The sequence below is a fragment of the Chiloscyllium plagiosum genome, unplaced genomic scaffold, assembly GCF_037043375.1.
Source record: "Chiloscyllium plagiosum isolate Xiang-an unplaced genomic scaffold, Cpla_swu_hap1 HiC_scaffold_8, whole genome shotgun sequence".
NCBI classification, from domain to species: domain Eukaryota; kingdom Metazoa; phylum Chordata; class Chondrichthyes; order Orectolobiformes; family Hemiscylliidae; genus Chiloscyllium; species Chiloscyllium plagiosum.
In genome coordinates, this window is record NW_028270146.1 from 47,222,224 (window position 1) to 47,238,581 (window position 16,358).

Consider the following 16,358-nt stretch of genomic DNA (forward strand, 5'->3'; position numbering starts at 1 on the left):
ATCTCCTCTGCACCCCCTCTGCATGGTGTTCAGGTGCTTGTTATTGTAGGACGCTGCAAACTGGCCATAAAATTGTAATCAAAGATTCTCTAAAGTTTGGATGCCTGCACCCATTTCCCCCCCCCCCCCCCCCCCCCCCCCAGGAATTTCCATTTCACATGTTGGAAAGGTTGTGATTTGAGGTTCTGATTTATCTTTACCTCAACATTTTAGTGCACCTTCAGACAAACTTTCCACCTTTTTCTGAGCTCTGCAAGCTTTTTAGTTTTTTTTTTGGTAATTTTGTTTCAAAATTATCTAGTTTATTGTCTCTGATTCCTTGTCTCATGTGTTCCATCCCTGCTGGTGCACGTCAAAAAGCAGAAACTTCTCCTTATTCAGTTTCTTCACCATCCTTTTATCTCCTTGAATATTTACCGTTGTTTTTATTTTGTTTAACTGCTTCTCTCAATATTAAAGTCTGTAAAGTCTTGTTGACCTTTATTGGGCATATTTCATGCTTACATAATTCTGGCAACTTCTGGTTTAATATTTTTTGAAATGTGATTACTTGATGCACATTAATTGTTCTAATTTCTTCCTAATTTATCTGTCAGCTTCCCTCCTTGCTGAAATCTACTTTTCTCCAATCTTATACAGTTTCAATTTTCATGCCAAACTTAATCATTTTTCTTACTCAAAGACAGATTCTTTATTCAAAATGAATAATTAAAAGTGCCCTGCCCCTCTTGAGCTTTGCGATGTGATCCATAGAACAGAGAACATAGAACAATACAGCACAGAACAGGCCCTTCGGCCCACGATGTTGTGCCGAACATTTGTCCTAGCTTAAGCACCCATCCATGTACCTATCCAATTGCCACTTAAAGGTCACCAAAGATTCTGACTCTACCACTCCCACAGGCAGCGCATTCCATGCCCCCACCACTCTCTGGGTAAACTACCCACCCCTGACATCTCCCCTATACCTTCCACCCTTCACCTTAAATTTATGTCCCCTTGGAACACTCTGTTATACCCGGGGAAAAAGTTTCTGACTGTCTACTCTATCTATTCCTCTGATCATCTTATAAACCTCTATCAAGTCACCCCTCATCCTTCGCCGTTCCAACGAGAAAAGGCCTAGCACTCTCAACCTATCCTCGTACGACCTATTCTCCATTCCAGGCAACATCCTGGTAAATCTTCTCTGCACCCTCTCCAAAGCTTCCACATCTTTCCTAAAGTGAGGCGACCAGAACTGCACACAGTACTCCAAATGTGGCCTAACCAAAGTCCTGTACAGTTGCAACATCACTTCACGACTCTTGAATTCAATCCCTCTGCTAATGAACGCTAATACACCATAGGCCTTCTTACAAGCTCTATCCACCTGAGTGGCAACTTTCAAAGACCTATGAACATAGACCCCAATATCCCTCTGTTCCTCCACCTCACTAAGAACCCTACCGTTAACCCTGTATTCCGCATTCTTATTTGTCTTTCCAAAATGGACAACCTCACACTTGGCAGGGTTGAACTCCATCTGCCACTCCTCAGCCCAGCTCTGCATCATATCCAAGTCCCTTTGCAGCCGACAAGACCCCTCCTCACTATCCACAACTCCACTAATCTTCGTATCATCTGCAAATTTACTGACCCACCCTTCGACTCCCTCATCCAAGTCATTAATAAAACTTACGAACAGCAGAGGACCCAGAACTGATCCCTGCGGAACTCCACTTGTAACTGGGCTCCAGGCTGAATATTTACCATCTACCACACTCTCTGACTTCGACCGGTTAGCCAGTTTTCTATCCAATTGGCCAAATTTCCCTCTATCCCATGCCTCCTGACTTTCCGCATAAGCCTACCATGGGGAACCTTATCAAATGCCTTACTAAAATCCATGTATACTACATCCACTGCTCTACCCTCATCCACATACTTGGTCGTCACCTCCTCAAAGAATTCAATCAGACTTGTAAGGCAAGACCTACCCTTCACAAATCCGTGCTGGCTGTCCCTAATCAAGCAGTGCCTTTCCAGATACTCATAAATCCTATCCCTCAGTACCCTTTCCATTACTTTGCCTACCACCCGAAGTAAGACTAACTGGCCTGTAATTCCCGGGGTTATCCCTATTCCCTTTTTTGAACAGGGGCACAACATTCGCCACTCTCCAGTCCCCTGGTACCACCCCCGTTGACAGTGAAGATGAAAAGATCATTGCCAACGGTACTGCAATTTCCTCTCTTGCTTCCCACATCCTAGGATATATCCCATCAGGCCCGGGGGACTTGTCTAGCCTCAAGTTGTTCAAAATGTCCAACACATCTTCCTTCCTAACATGTATCTCCTCTAGCTTACCAGTCCGTTTCACACTCTCCTCTTCAACAATACGGTTCCTCTCATTTGTAAATACTGAAGAAAAGTACTCATTCAAGACCTCTCCTATCTCTTCCGACTCAATACACAGTCTCCCACTACTGTCCTTGATTGGACCTACCCTTGTTCTCGTCATTCTCATGTTTCTCACATACGCATAAAATGCCTTTGGGTTATCCTTGATCCTATCAGCCAAAGATTTTTCATGCCCTCTCTTGGCTCTCCTAATCCCTTTCTTCAGGTCCCTTCTGGCTATCCTGTATCTCTCCACTGCTCTGTCTGAATCCCATTTCCTCAACCTTATGTAAGCCTCCTTCTTCCTCTTTACAAGACATTCAACCTCCCTCGTCAACCAAGGATCCCTCACACGACCATTTCTTTCCTGCCTGACCGGTACATACATATCAAGGACACGTCGTATCTGTTCCTTGAAAAAGTTCCACATTTCCACGACATCCTTCCCCGACAGCCTATGCTCCCAACTTATGCTCCTCAGATCCTGTCTTACAGCATCGTAATTACCCTTCCCCCAATTGTAAAACCTACCCTGTTGCACGCACCTATCTCTCTCCATAACCAAGGTGAAAGTCACAGAATTGTGGTCACCATCGCCAAAATGTTCACCCACTAACAAGCCCATCAGTTGTCCCGGTTCATTACCGAGTACCAAATCCAAAATGGCCTCCCCTCTGGTGGGACAATCTACATACTGTGTTAGAAAAGCTTCCTGGACACACTGCACAAACACCGCCCCGTCCAATCTACTTGATCTAAAGAGCTTCCAATCAATATTTGGGAAGTTGAAATCGCCCATGACTACTACCCTGTGGCTTCTGCACCTTTCCAAAAATCTGTTTCCCAATCTGTTTCTCCACATCTCTGCTGCTATTGGGGGGCCTATAGTAAACACCCAACAAGGTGACTGCACCTTTCCTATTTCTGACTTCAGCCCATACTACCTCTAAAGGCAGATCCCCCTCGAACTGCCTTTCTGCAGCTGTTATACCATTTCTAATTAGCAGCGCCACCCTCCCTCCTTTTTTACCACCCTCCCTAATCCTACTGAAACATCTGTAACCAGGAACCTCCAACAACCATTCCTGTCCCTCTTCTATCCACGTTTCTGTGATGGCCACAGCATCGTAGTCCCAGGTACCTATCCACGCCTTAAGTTCACCGACCTTATTTCTGATACTCCTTGCGTTGAAGTATACGCACTTGAACCCATCTGTGTCCGCAAGTATTCCCTGTCAGTGCTACCTTCTTCACAGCCTCCCCACATACTTGGACATCCTGACAAACAGCTAGCCTACTTGCTGGACTACAAGTCCGGATCCCATCCCCCTGCCAAATTAGTTTAAACCCCCCCGAAGATAGCTAGCAAACCTACCCCCCAGGATATTGGTGCCCTTCTGGTTCAGGTGCAACCCGTCCTGCTTGTACAGATCCCACCTTCCCCAGAATGCAGTCCAATTGTTCAAATACCTGAAGCCCTCCCTTCTACACCATCCTTGCAGCCACGTGTTCAACTGCGCACTCTCCCTATTCCTTCCCTCACTGTCACGTGGCACTGGCAACAACCCAGAGATGACTACTCTCTGTCCTAGCTTTCAGCTTCCAGCCTAACTCCCTGAGCTCTTGAATGACCTCCCCACCTCTCTTCCTACCTATGTTGTTGGTGCCAACATGCACCACGACTTCTGGCTGCACACCCTCCCCCTTAAGGATTCTGAAGACACGGTCCGAGACGTCTCGGACCCTGGCACCCGGGAGGTAACAAACCATCCGAGAGTCTCGCCCATGCCCACAGAATCGCCTGTCCGTCCCTCTAACTAGAGAGTCTCCTATAACTAGCGCTCTCCTCCTCTCCCCCTTTCCCTTCTGAGTCTCAGAGCCAGACCTCACGCCACAGACCCGGTCACTGCAGCTTACCCCTGCTAGGCTGTCCCCCCCACCAGTATCCAAAGCGGTATACCTATTGTTTAGAGGAATGACTACAGGGGATCCCTGCACTGCCTGCTTCCTCCCCTTCCCACCTCTAACTGTTACCCAGCTACCTCTGTTCTCTGGTGTAACTATGTCCCTGTAGCTTCTATCTATCACCTTCTCAGCCTCTCGAATAATCCTCCGTTCATCCAACTCCAGTTCCAGTTCCCTAACTCGTTCTGTGAGGAGCAGAATCTGACTGCATTTCCTGCAGGTGAAGTCGGCAGGAGTATCGGTGGTCACCCCAACCTCAAACATCCGGCAGGAGGAACATTCCACTGCCTGCGCTGCCATTACTCTACACTTCGTCTCCAAAGCAAGAACACTGAGTAGCTTACCTGTGAACTTTAAAGTTAGGTTAGAGGAGGAGGATAGGAGGGAGGCCCTACTATGTAGGGCCTGGGGTTTAGAACACACCCACTCAAATATCAATCACTTACCTTCCCGACCAGCTCTGCGCTCCAACCTCACTTCCGCCCAGCTCGCGCCGCTCTCTGCTGATCTTAACTCCATGTTGTGTAACATCTATTCTCATTTTGTTCACTCTCCTTATTTAGGACCAATAACCTTTTGGCTGCTCTTTATCCCCTTTTTAAAAGCAATTATTGTCCTAGAAGGATATATTCTGAGTTCCTCGAAGTTACTCATCCATTCCAGAGGTTTTGCCACTGCAATAGCTGGTAGGCTGCCACCTTGACCAATTGCAGTTTGTGGAGAAATGGTTGATAAATTTGGGTTTATTGGTACAGCATTTCAGAAGGGTGGTAAGAGATCACTATTTTGCTGTGAACCCAAAGTTAAAAATATTTTGGACTGAAAAATCGGGTCTCTTTCCAAAGAATTTGGGTTTTTGTGGTTGCCTTTATTGAAGCTAGCTTTTTATTCCAAGTTGATTTAATTAACTGAATTCCTGTTTCCTACTGGCTGTGGTGGGATTTGAATTCCTGTTTCTGGATTCTTATTGTGGGTCATTCGATCATTTAACAACTGACATGACCACTAACATAACCACTTTGTTACTGTACCTGGGAGGTTGTGCTGCTCCTTTCCAGAGCCAATTTTGTTTGGATCACAGCTAGTTTGTGCATTTCTCCTTCAAGTAAGGAATTTTCCCACTATCTGTGTAATAACTATCCTTATTTGAATGGAGACAGGCAGTTAGAGAGCAAAGCTCCTTACCATTGCTTCGGGAAAGTATGTTGAGAGTGTAGTTTCTTGAAAGTGGTCCTTTAGTGTTGAAGAATTGCTTGACTGTGCTGTTCCTCCTTGCCATAATGAGTAATTACTGTGCATCATGTACGAAGCTAGATTCTGATACTTCCAAGTACCCCAATCATAATAAAGTCCATTGTTGAAATAAGCAGTTGAGAGCAATATACACAAAAGAACTGATAATTCATAATATCGAACCACCGTTAGTAGGAGGATATAACGTGTTTGCACAGGCATCTTCTATCCTAAATGTGAACATAGAAGTTTATAATAGAAATAGAACAAAAACCAAAATGCAGCCTCTTAAGATGGCGACTGAGTTATATCTATTCAAATTGATCCAACATTTTCTCCAACATGAGCCCCTCCTCACCTTTAAAAGACTAAATTTTGCTGTTTAACTGGTAGTTATGGCACAGGAATAGCCAGCCAAACGAATTCATCCTAACTATCATGGGAGTGACAATACGGTGAAATGCAAACAATTCAACAACTCTGTAAAGTTACCCACTTGTTCTTAACCAGACTTTAACAATATCAGATCAAGAACAAGTTTATAACGTAAAAATAACTTCAGAATTTATTGTTAGTAATATTAAAAGAACACAGTTAAATAGCATCGTCTAATTAATATCTATGATCAAAAGCCCAATCTTCTTTGATCATAATTCCTACTGTCTCTCAAACAGATACATAGTTAAAGGATAAAGTAAAAAAAAATTGTAATATGCCAGTTTAATAAACTGTTTCAAACAATGGATACCGGGCTTTCTTGATATAGTTGTGCAATCTGTTTCAAACCAAAAAAAACTAGAAGATAGATAGTAAAGGCCTACATAGTCCTATTATATTTCTTCCTCTGCAGTCTTCCAAGTTACAAATGTCATTGGTGATGAGTACACCATAATGCATGTGGAAATAAACTTCAATATGAGACACCAAAAATATATTTGGTAATATTTTTATTGCCTTAACCCTCCTGCCCCTGCCAACCCCCCCCCCCAGTCTCATTATTACTTTCAAAGCTGATTTATTAAGCAGAGATGGTTTTATTCTGAAGGTTAGTTCAAAGACAATAAATAATTCCACCTTATGATTGGCTATGATGGACTTCTACATGTTTTAACCAAGTGCAGTGACGTTCTCTTTCCTGATGTTGAGACTTCATGCCAATGGAGGAACTTTGAAAAGTAACTCTGCAAGTTAAGTTATTTAGTTCAAATATTATTCTATGTATGAATGATTTGAAAACTTGCTTATATTTTCTTATGCTCGAATTTTTGAAGCAATATTTTCACAATGCTCTTAAAGATATTTTGTTGCAAACTTTCCATGCTGAATTTCATCAACTGCTTCATTCAAGATATGGAAACTACCACTTCAGATGACAAACTTGTGATGTAGACTGAACATCCTAAACATCTGATGAAGTACTAGTAGATAATGCCTGTGTGTAACGAGCAAATATTAGATGCCTAATAAAACTTTACATATGACTAAAGATTTTAAAAAAAGCTTCTGAAATACATAGACATTTACCAAAGTACAGCCTGAAAATAGGATGTAATATAGTTAGACATTAGCTGTGAGCATACTTTGTTTAATACGAAATAACAAAATAATAGGATAGCATCCAGGTTATGTATAATTATCCAAAACATCATAGAATATCAGGTTCTACAGTTCTAATATAACACAGGACTGGATGCTGGAAGATGAAACAATAACAGTGTGCTGGTGAAATGCAGGTCTAGCAGCTTCTGTGCAGAGGAAAAATAGTTATAATGTTCCAAGTCCAGCAATTCTGATGAAGGATCATTGTGCTCAAAACGTTATAATTCTGTTTCGCTGTCTACAAATGCTACCAGACTTGCACAGCAACTTCAGTTTTTGTTTGAAGTTTTACTGCTTGTTAATTTGAAACCAAATCTGTAACTTGAATAATGAGAACAATTGTGCTTTTGTGTGTGTGTGTATATGTGTGTTTATTATTAGCACTACAGTTTCTAAAAGGATTGATCTTGGCTAACTTCCTTTCAAATGTTATAATATACTAAGTTGTTTAGTTTCGAAGCAATACATTAAACTATAAAAATTTAGTTCAATAAGCCAATTCTGTAAAGAGCTTGAAGTAATCACTTTGAAGGTGACAAACCTTGATTTCATTTAATTAGCTAGTTCAGTTTCACTGCAGGTTATGAAGCTGGTGTCTTGGAGTTTGAGAGTGATAGAACTGTTCTTTATTCTGCTTACTGTCTCACATTTTGTTCATGAATCTGTCCCCATTCCATTGAGTCTTTCTAGATTGAAAATACTCTATTTCAGCTGTTGATAGATGACAGAGCTATCTAGTTCACAGCAATTGGATGAAAGTTATGAAATGCAAAACTTTATTTTATATAGCACCTGTTGTAACCACCTGATGACCTGAGTCACTTTAAAACCAATGAAGTACTTTTGAAATGTAGTAACTGTTGTAATGCAAGAAATGCAGCAGACCATTTGAGTGAGCTCCCATCAGGAGCAGCAGTGTGATAACCACGTTATCTGCATTTGCTGATTTTTATCAAGGGATTTACTAGCTAGGGCACAAGGATAACTTGTCTGCCATTTTGTCAAAATTTTGTATCTAGCTGTATATGTAGATGTTCCTTGGTTAAACCCCTCATCAAAAAGGCAGTACTTTACACTATTGTATTTCCTCAGTATACACCAGAGTGCCAACTTTTGATTTTAGTGCTCTTCCCCTGGAGTGGGACTTTAGCTCTCAATCTTCAGACACAAGTGAGAATGCTGCCAGCCTGAGCTATGACTGACGCAGGAATCTTTTATGCTTTGAAATTGTGGTTTTGTGTGTACCAGTGAATGACCAGACTCTTATGTCATGTTCATGCAGATGGGTAATTGAGTGCTTGTCAATTTCAGCAACTATTCTGCCACCTGTCTATCCACTTTAAGATCTTGTTCCAGTCCTGTCTTGACTTAGTATATACTGTATTTAATTTTAATGTCTTGATTTTATTTGCACTCATGAAATGAATTTTCCATAGGCTTTAGGTATGCTCTTTTGGCACAAACACAATATTGAGAAGTCTTTGGCTGACCTTCCAAACTTCACACCATTTCCAGATGAGTGGACTGTGGAGGACCGAGTCCTTTTTGAACAAGCATTTAGTTTCCATGGGAAAACCTTCCACAGAATTCAGCAAATGGTAGGAAAAAGTGAATTAATTTTAAATTCCTTTTCAAATAAAGTGAATAAATGAGAGTGCTTTAAATTGCACACAGTAATTACCTTAAGTTACACCTTGTGCATTGAGCATGTATATTTCCTTCCGTAACCTGAGCCTGCTGGAACTTTGTGACCATGTTAGGCTGAACATAAGAAAAGAGAACATTTTATATAATTCATGCAGAGATGCTATTTTCATTTTCATTCATTGTAGTGTACTCTCCCTGCATAAGAATCTGAACTTTAGACAGGCAGACTCTTGTTCAGTGCTATAGTATGATATGTGCATGGCATTTAGCACTATTAATTTATCATTAAATGCATAGTCTAGTCAGAGTTTTCCATGAAATCGGTGTTTCCTGTTTAAAATCACAGATCTATTTTGAAATTTAACATAATATGGAAATAAGATTTGCTTACTTTCATAGTTGGTATTTAGAATTCTTCAGTTTTAATGAAAATGTTACATCCTGAGATGGTTGATTTCAGCTATTACAGCAAGAATATCCCTTGTATTACTGGTGTTCCTGCTCAGTTGCCACTGTCCAAAGATCACTGCTGGGAGTGTGCATTAGTTAGGGCAGACTGGGGTCTACTATGATCACTCACTCCTGCAATGAAAAACCAACCACTCTAATTAATCGAGTATTGCAGATGAATACTTTTTTGAAGCATTGATGAATGAATTGCATTTGTAAGTTGTTTAGATCCTCAGGAAAGTGGCAAGAGTAATGAAGACTTTTATTTTAGATTTCAAACTTCTGTAATAATTTCAGCAATACAACCGTATGGTCTAAAATCATACTTTTCTGAAACCCAGGCTGTCAACTCAGAAAATTTATAGCTTTGAAAGAAGTGGGAAGTGTGCACGGTTTACTGAACTGGCAAATTGTGATCTTGTGTGCTTGGCCTAAGCAAGCAATTAAATGTCAATTGTAAGAATGCACAACGAATTTCGAATGACCCAGTCATAATCTAACACAGTTACTGTATCTGTACATATATCAAAGTTATAGCTTACTTTGAATTCCTCAACAGAAAATTTGAATAAACATGCAACCATTTAGTCAGTGCTTTTAAATTGATAATTCTACTGGAACTTGTTGATATTTACTATTTTGTGACAAAGAGGAGCCACATGTGTTTTTCTAAAATGTATTTGGTTAAGTTGCACCTCCATTTCATTATAAATAAGAAAATAATTATTGATTCTACCTTTGATACATTTGCTGTCTTTTCATCTACGAAGATTATGGGCAGAGAGTGAAATACCCCCATTTTAAAAGGGGCCTTTTAATAAGGTGTACCTTTGGCTGAAGAGGCCATTCAATGAGAAGTAGGTTCTGCTACACATGCTACGCATGGCATTATCAGGTGTTATCGTTGGTGGTTGGCTGCTGTTGCCAAGTGCTGTAGCCACTGGTAGTTGTGATTGTACATATCAGCCTATAGTGGGTATCACCACCTTTCCCAGTGAGCTTCAATAATTAAGGTTTGGGGGCCTTCAGGTCATCATTGCAAGCATCGTTGAATGGAATGTTGGGCATTCCACTGGTTTTGTCTGACTACAGTTATCTAATTACTGTGTATTTGGGAAAGATTCTGTCATGTGGGTATGTCTGAGGCAATGAAACTGTCTCCATTGAGTGATCTGTTCATGATTTTTATCCTAGCAAGATAACCCATAATGTGTTACCAGTATCATTATGTGCACTAGTGGTATATGGGAGGCTGTCACGTTGAAACTGTGAAACTTTGGGGACGCATTTTCTGATGAGTGGTTGGTATTGTTTGGGCTGTGGTAGATGCAGTTGTGGAGAATACAAATGATTGTGCAATCCTGTGATGATCAGATCTCATTGCCATTCTTTAGACTGTGTGGTATGACGATAGTTTGTGCCAATATTTGTCTTGAAAGAATGTATTTGTGATGGAATGCTTTCAGGGCACAAAGCTCAAGAATGCCGTATGAACAAATAGCAAGAGTCGGTCATTTGGCTTCTCAGACCTGCTCTGCTATTTAATAAGATTGTGGCTGATCCAATTGTGACCTCAAATCCATGTTCCTGCATACCCCTGATAATCTTTCATCTGCTTTCTTACAATGATTCTATCCTCCCCAGAGTTTATTTTTAAAAAGTCCAAGCACTCTGTTTTGGCTGTTTATTTGAAGAGAGTTCCAAAGAGGTTGAGAGAAATGTTCACCTCATCTCAGTTTTGAATAGGTGACCCCATGTTTTAAAATTAGTGACCCCTTGTTTTAGATGTTCACGTAAGAGGAAATATCCTCTCCATGTTAACCGTATCAAGTCTGTTCAGGATCTTAACTTTCAATCAAGTTGTCTCTTCCTCTTATCTGCAGCAGATACAAGCCTAACCTGTCCATTCTTAACTCAAAACAACCCACCCATTCCAGGTATTAGTTTGTGAAACATTCTCTGAAGCTCTTCCAACATATTTAAATCCTTGGACAAATAAGGTGATCAGTACTGTTCACAATACTCCAGATGTCTTTCCAATGCCCTATGTAGTTTAATCAAACCTTTTTTGTATTAAATTCCCCTCATGATAAATGAGTGTGTTCTATTAGCTTTCCTAATTACTTGCTGTAGCTGCATACTAACCTTTTGACATTTATGCTTTAAGACACCCAGAATCTCTTGAAATTTATCTTTGATCTTGTCCGGCACGTTACAATTGTGGCACATTGGCCATGCATCACTGTTTCAATATGTGCATTGAATTTACCCAGCTTTCTTCCCATTTGGGCAGCTCCTCAGAATGTCATCTAGGTGTCATAGAAATGTTCTTTTTCTGCGATGCTGGATGCGGGCAGATACGGTATTGGCTACATTTCTATCAGATTATAGCTATAGGGGAGTGCTTAAAGTTGCTTTGGACTATTTAATCGATTGTGCCAGTTGGTCGCTCATTGAAGCTTGTACCACAGTGGTCTTCAATACACTTTTCTTTCGCAGTTTCTTGTCAGTTAATCTCCTTTCTTATGGCATGGCAGTGTCAACAGGCTTGTGTAGCTCATGGTTAACTTGGACTGTCTTGCATATGCTTGCTTTGGGTTGCAGGACATTGTTCATGCTAGGGCACAAGATCCTTGCAATCAGCTTCCAAGTCAAAAGGTTGCTTTTATTTTTGTGTAATGTAGGCCTGCTTATGATGTGCATACTTATGAGCATGTGGACCCCTCTTTCAACCTCATAGGCTGTTATCCAGAGAAAAGGTTCCTTTACACCTAGGGCCTAGTCGATTGCAGGAGTTGTCAGAAGATGACTTGAGAGAAATACAGTCTGCCTAATGGGATTCCACTTCAGATTTTGGATTAGATTTACTCCATTAACCATTAAATCTTAATGTGAATGCAGTAGCTGCAGGATATGAATTGCCAGGGTTAGGGAATGGAATGCTGAGGGCAAAATCATATCTATTTTGACACTGTTATTAAAATGTGCAGATCAACCATATTCAAAGAATATATTTTAATACTGTCAGGACGTTAGTTATTTTCATAGAAATCCAAGTATTTTTATTTTATAGAATGATGCCAAAAGCATAGGTTCAATTCCTGCACCAGCTGAGATTACCATGAAGGACTCTCCATCTTAACTTCTCCCCTTCCCTGAGGTGGTGGCCCTCCAGTTAAACCACCACCAACCGAATCTCTCATGAGAAAGCAGCCATATGCAGTCTAGCAGTCTGGTAAGACTAGGAGACTTAGATAAGGTGGGACTTTTGAGAAACTTTTCAAATGTTAAGTCTGAATCTTGGGATTCTGTCTGTTCTGTTGAAGGGTATTTACCATATGGTTCAGTGGAAAATAGCTAGGTCTAAAACTGTATGAATTAGAACAGACTAATTTTATCACTTGGTCATTAAAATCCCACGGTTTTAAAATATTAGTGAATGTACTGAATAAAAGTTGAAGATAACTGGTGGAGTGTGACTATAGGTATTTATGGGATTTAGAAAATGATTATTTTCTTTTATTCTAGTAAAGATATTGCAAAGTAGATCTGCCTTTTTAAAAACTGGGAAGTAGGCAGACTTTTTTTTTAAATCTGTTAGTTTGTATCAGTCAATGAAGTGTAAAATTCTGACCCAGCGTCTGACAACAGATATCTACACCTGAATGCTTCTATGGGGCTGGGTCTGAGTAAGATCTTTTTTGAAAGATCTGTGCAGACTTGATGCGCTAAATAATCTCTTTCCATACTGTAGGAATTCTGTGATTCTACATTTATATTAGCATTTTCACAAATCAATGTATAACTTATGCTCCACAAAAAAAGAGTCAAGCTACGGTGGAATAGTGACACTTATCACTGTTCTTTCAAAACCTTCCATTTTGTCATATGACAAAAAATCTTTAGCACAAATTGTGATTGTGAGACAAATCTCTTCAACAAGAAATGTTAATTTTTTAATTCATTCACGGAATGAGGGCTTTGCTGGCTAGGTCAGCATTTAATGTCCATCTCTAACTGTTCAGAGGGCAGTTAAAAGTCAACCCTATTTGCTGTGGGTCTGGAGTGACATGTAGGCCAGGCCAGGCAAGGTGGCAGTTTCTTTTCCGAAAGGAAGGACATTAGTGAATTAGGTGTGTTTTTCTGACAACTGACTGAATTTGTGGTCATCATTAGACTCTTAATTCCAAATTATAATCTAATTGAGCAAATGCTTGTTTTAATGGGTGGCTCTTTCTTTAAAAGAAAATGTCTCCCATACAGCAGTGTAAATAAAATTTCATATGCAAGGATGAGTTTTCATTGCGTAGATTTTTCTATAATCTAGTTCATTTCTCCATAATACAATTCATTTCTCTTCCAAACATTTAACTGGTCTACTCAATATTTTTTAAAAGGTAGTATCCATGTTAACAAACCAGAACTATATGGTACCCTTATACAAAGGAATATTCCTTTCACTTAAGAACATGGATAGTGAGTGTTGATGGGCAGTTTGACATTAAAAATGAAATGCTCAACCTCATCTTTTTAACAGATATCATTGGAGAAGAAACTGTGGTTGACCTTACCCAAACATAAGATTACCAAGACTACCTGAGTATAATACTGCTGCTGCTGCCACCCAAGTTGAAATGAAATAAACTAGTTCAAAATAGAGATTGAACCATAGGTCTTTCCATGTTTGACCGAGTAGTTTAGTTAGAGGATACATTTATCTGTTGAACTATGAATCACTTTCATTTATATTTTTATAAATTTCTGTAACACGAGCAGTAATAGACCATTCAAACCTTAAACGTTCTCTGCTATTTGGTACCATGATGAATGAACAACAGCTCCTTCCTGTCATACCCCTTGATTATGTTGGTGCTCAAAAATCTATCATAGTCCTAAATACAGCCGTTGACTGAACATAGATTTTTGTTTGATGATACCACCACTATTAGGTAGGTACGCTAAGTGGATTTTTAAGATGTAATTTTTTTCTGCAAAACTTGTTAACCATATGTGTCTCCATAGTTGCCTGACAAATCCATAGCTAGTCTGGTAAAGTTCTATTACTCTTGGAAGAAGACACGGACCAAGACCAGTGTAATGGATCGTCATGCTCGCAAGCAGATGAAAAGAGATAAGGAAGGAAGGTAAATATTGCTACACCAACTCGACTGTTTGGCACAAGTTGCTGGAGAGAAGGAAAGATATGTTGATTGGTATCTGATGTAAAACACTGCAGTAAGTAAATACTTCAGAATGATGTGTGCATGTTTGTTAGTTTGCTCTCTAAATAAAATAGATACAACTTAGAAAATAGGTAATTGGCAAAGGAGGTGTCGCCAGTCAATTTATAGCTGAGGCAAATATGCCTAAATATTAAATCTACTTGTACCTAACATGTATCTAAGGTGTGAAATGAAAGAAACTTTTAAAATTTAAGTAGTTCTTCTTTCCCTAGAAATAATTTTCTATAGCGGTTCCTAATTGAAGAGTGCTTTTCTTTTTAAAGGCTGACTTTTGTTTTTTTTTTACTAACTTGCTGCTGTGACATTGGGGTGAGGTTGATATGCATATAAATATTCAGTTTGTATTTTGAACCATTAGCATGTCTGCTTTGGTTTACATGCATGAGGGAGTTTAATAATTAACTGGTCAGTATTTCTGGAGCCGTTTTTGTTTAAACCAGTATAAGGGGGTTCTTCAGGTGATGGGAATTTGTTTGCCTTGTTTTATGATTAGACAGTAAATATTGAAAAGCATTAGCTTGTTTTCAGCTTAGAAGAATGAGGTTTTTTTTTGCCTTGAGGAAAGACCCCCATAGCTTGGAAACATTTTGGTTTCAGTTCAGAGGTCCCTTGGTGGGATTCAGGTGTCAGACCATTTTTCTTTAAGAGCAGAGATAGGTTACCTCAGTGGAAGGGTTTTGCTTGAAAGTTCCAGAACAGAAGTTTGGTTAGAACCCTGAAAGTGTTATTTGAAACTGAGCAAGTCTAAGCTCAGTTGTGTGACTGATTAAGATCAGGAATTGGAAGGAGCAGTTAAATTATGGATGTGATGGAAAAGGCAAATTCTCTCTGAATCCATAAAATAACGGTATTGGGGTAGAAGAGATCGCATTTTACTCTTCCTTGAAATCTTTCAAATTTTATTTCATGAATTTTGATTTATTTTATTTGCGTTAAGTTTATTTTGCAAAATAACTTCAGTTTTAATGTTCAAACCAGTCTGTAGCATTGTGTGATTTTGTTTCACTGAAACACAAACCCATTAAATAAAAAGTAATAAAATCTGCCAAGCCAGGTCTGATCTGACTTGTCCAGCAACAACGTGAGCTGGGCTCATCATAAAAGTTTTAAAAGTAATGGTTTTCCCAAAACTGACAGTTTTGAAAAAATGACTTCAGTTTCCCTGTACTGTGTCCCTGATTTACGAAAGTCTGACTTACAAACAATCCCATGCTGGGTGTAAATTTAAAAACCTGACAAATGAATATTTCCTGTGCTTACCAACAGCTGTTTAACATTGTCCTGCGTTTTATTCTAATTTGCGTGCAAATTAACTTATGGACAAACTCGAGAAGGGAACCTGTTGGCAACTCGGGGACTACCTAAGTGAACATCATGAATACATGAACTTGCCCCAAAAAGACATGACCCACTCTCACTAGTATCCTTACATACAGATGAGGAAGGAGACCACTTCGACTGGGACAACACATCCATCCTAGGGTAAGCCAAACAGAAATGCACAGGAATTCCTAGAAGAATGCATTCCAACCGGAACTCTATCAACAAACACATTGACTTGGATCCCATTTACCACCCCCTGAGAATGAGAAAAAGAACAGGAAATGACATCACCACAGGAAATGACCACCAACACAAGGAAACCTAAACACAGAAAGTGGGCCATGCCACCAGCGCTTCATCCGGAGGCTCACTGATGTTACATAGTATGGTGACGAAACGTCTGAAAACGAACCTTCCAGCTCAGGGAGCAAATCTTCATCCAGAACTGCCTTTTTGACATATACCAACAGGAACATATAAATGCAGTTTTACTCCCATTAATTCAATGGTATTCTT

The 16,358-nt window shown here is 39.8% G+C and overlaps 1 protein-coding gene across 2 annotated transcripts in view; it reads left to right on the forward strand.

The window, feature by feature from the left end:
* Positions 1 to 16,358, forward strand: part of rcor1 (REST corepressor 1) — a 126,538-nt gene that overhangs the window by 88,153 nt on the left and 22,027 nt on the right. For both annotated transcript variants that reach the window (XM_043697452.2, XM_043697454.2), the window contains exons 5-6: positions 8,616 to 8,777; positions 14,299 to 14,420. In XM_043697452.2, coding sequence (XP_043553387.2) covers positions 8,616 to 8,777; positions 14,299 to 14,420 — 284 coding nt within the window. The remainder of the gene's footprint in view (positions 1 to 8,615; positions 8,778 to 14,298; positions 14,421 to 16,358) is intronic.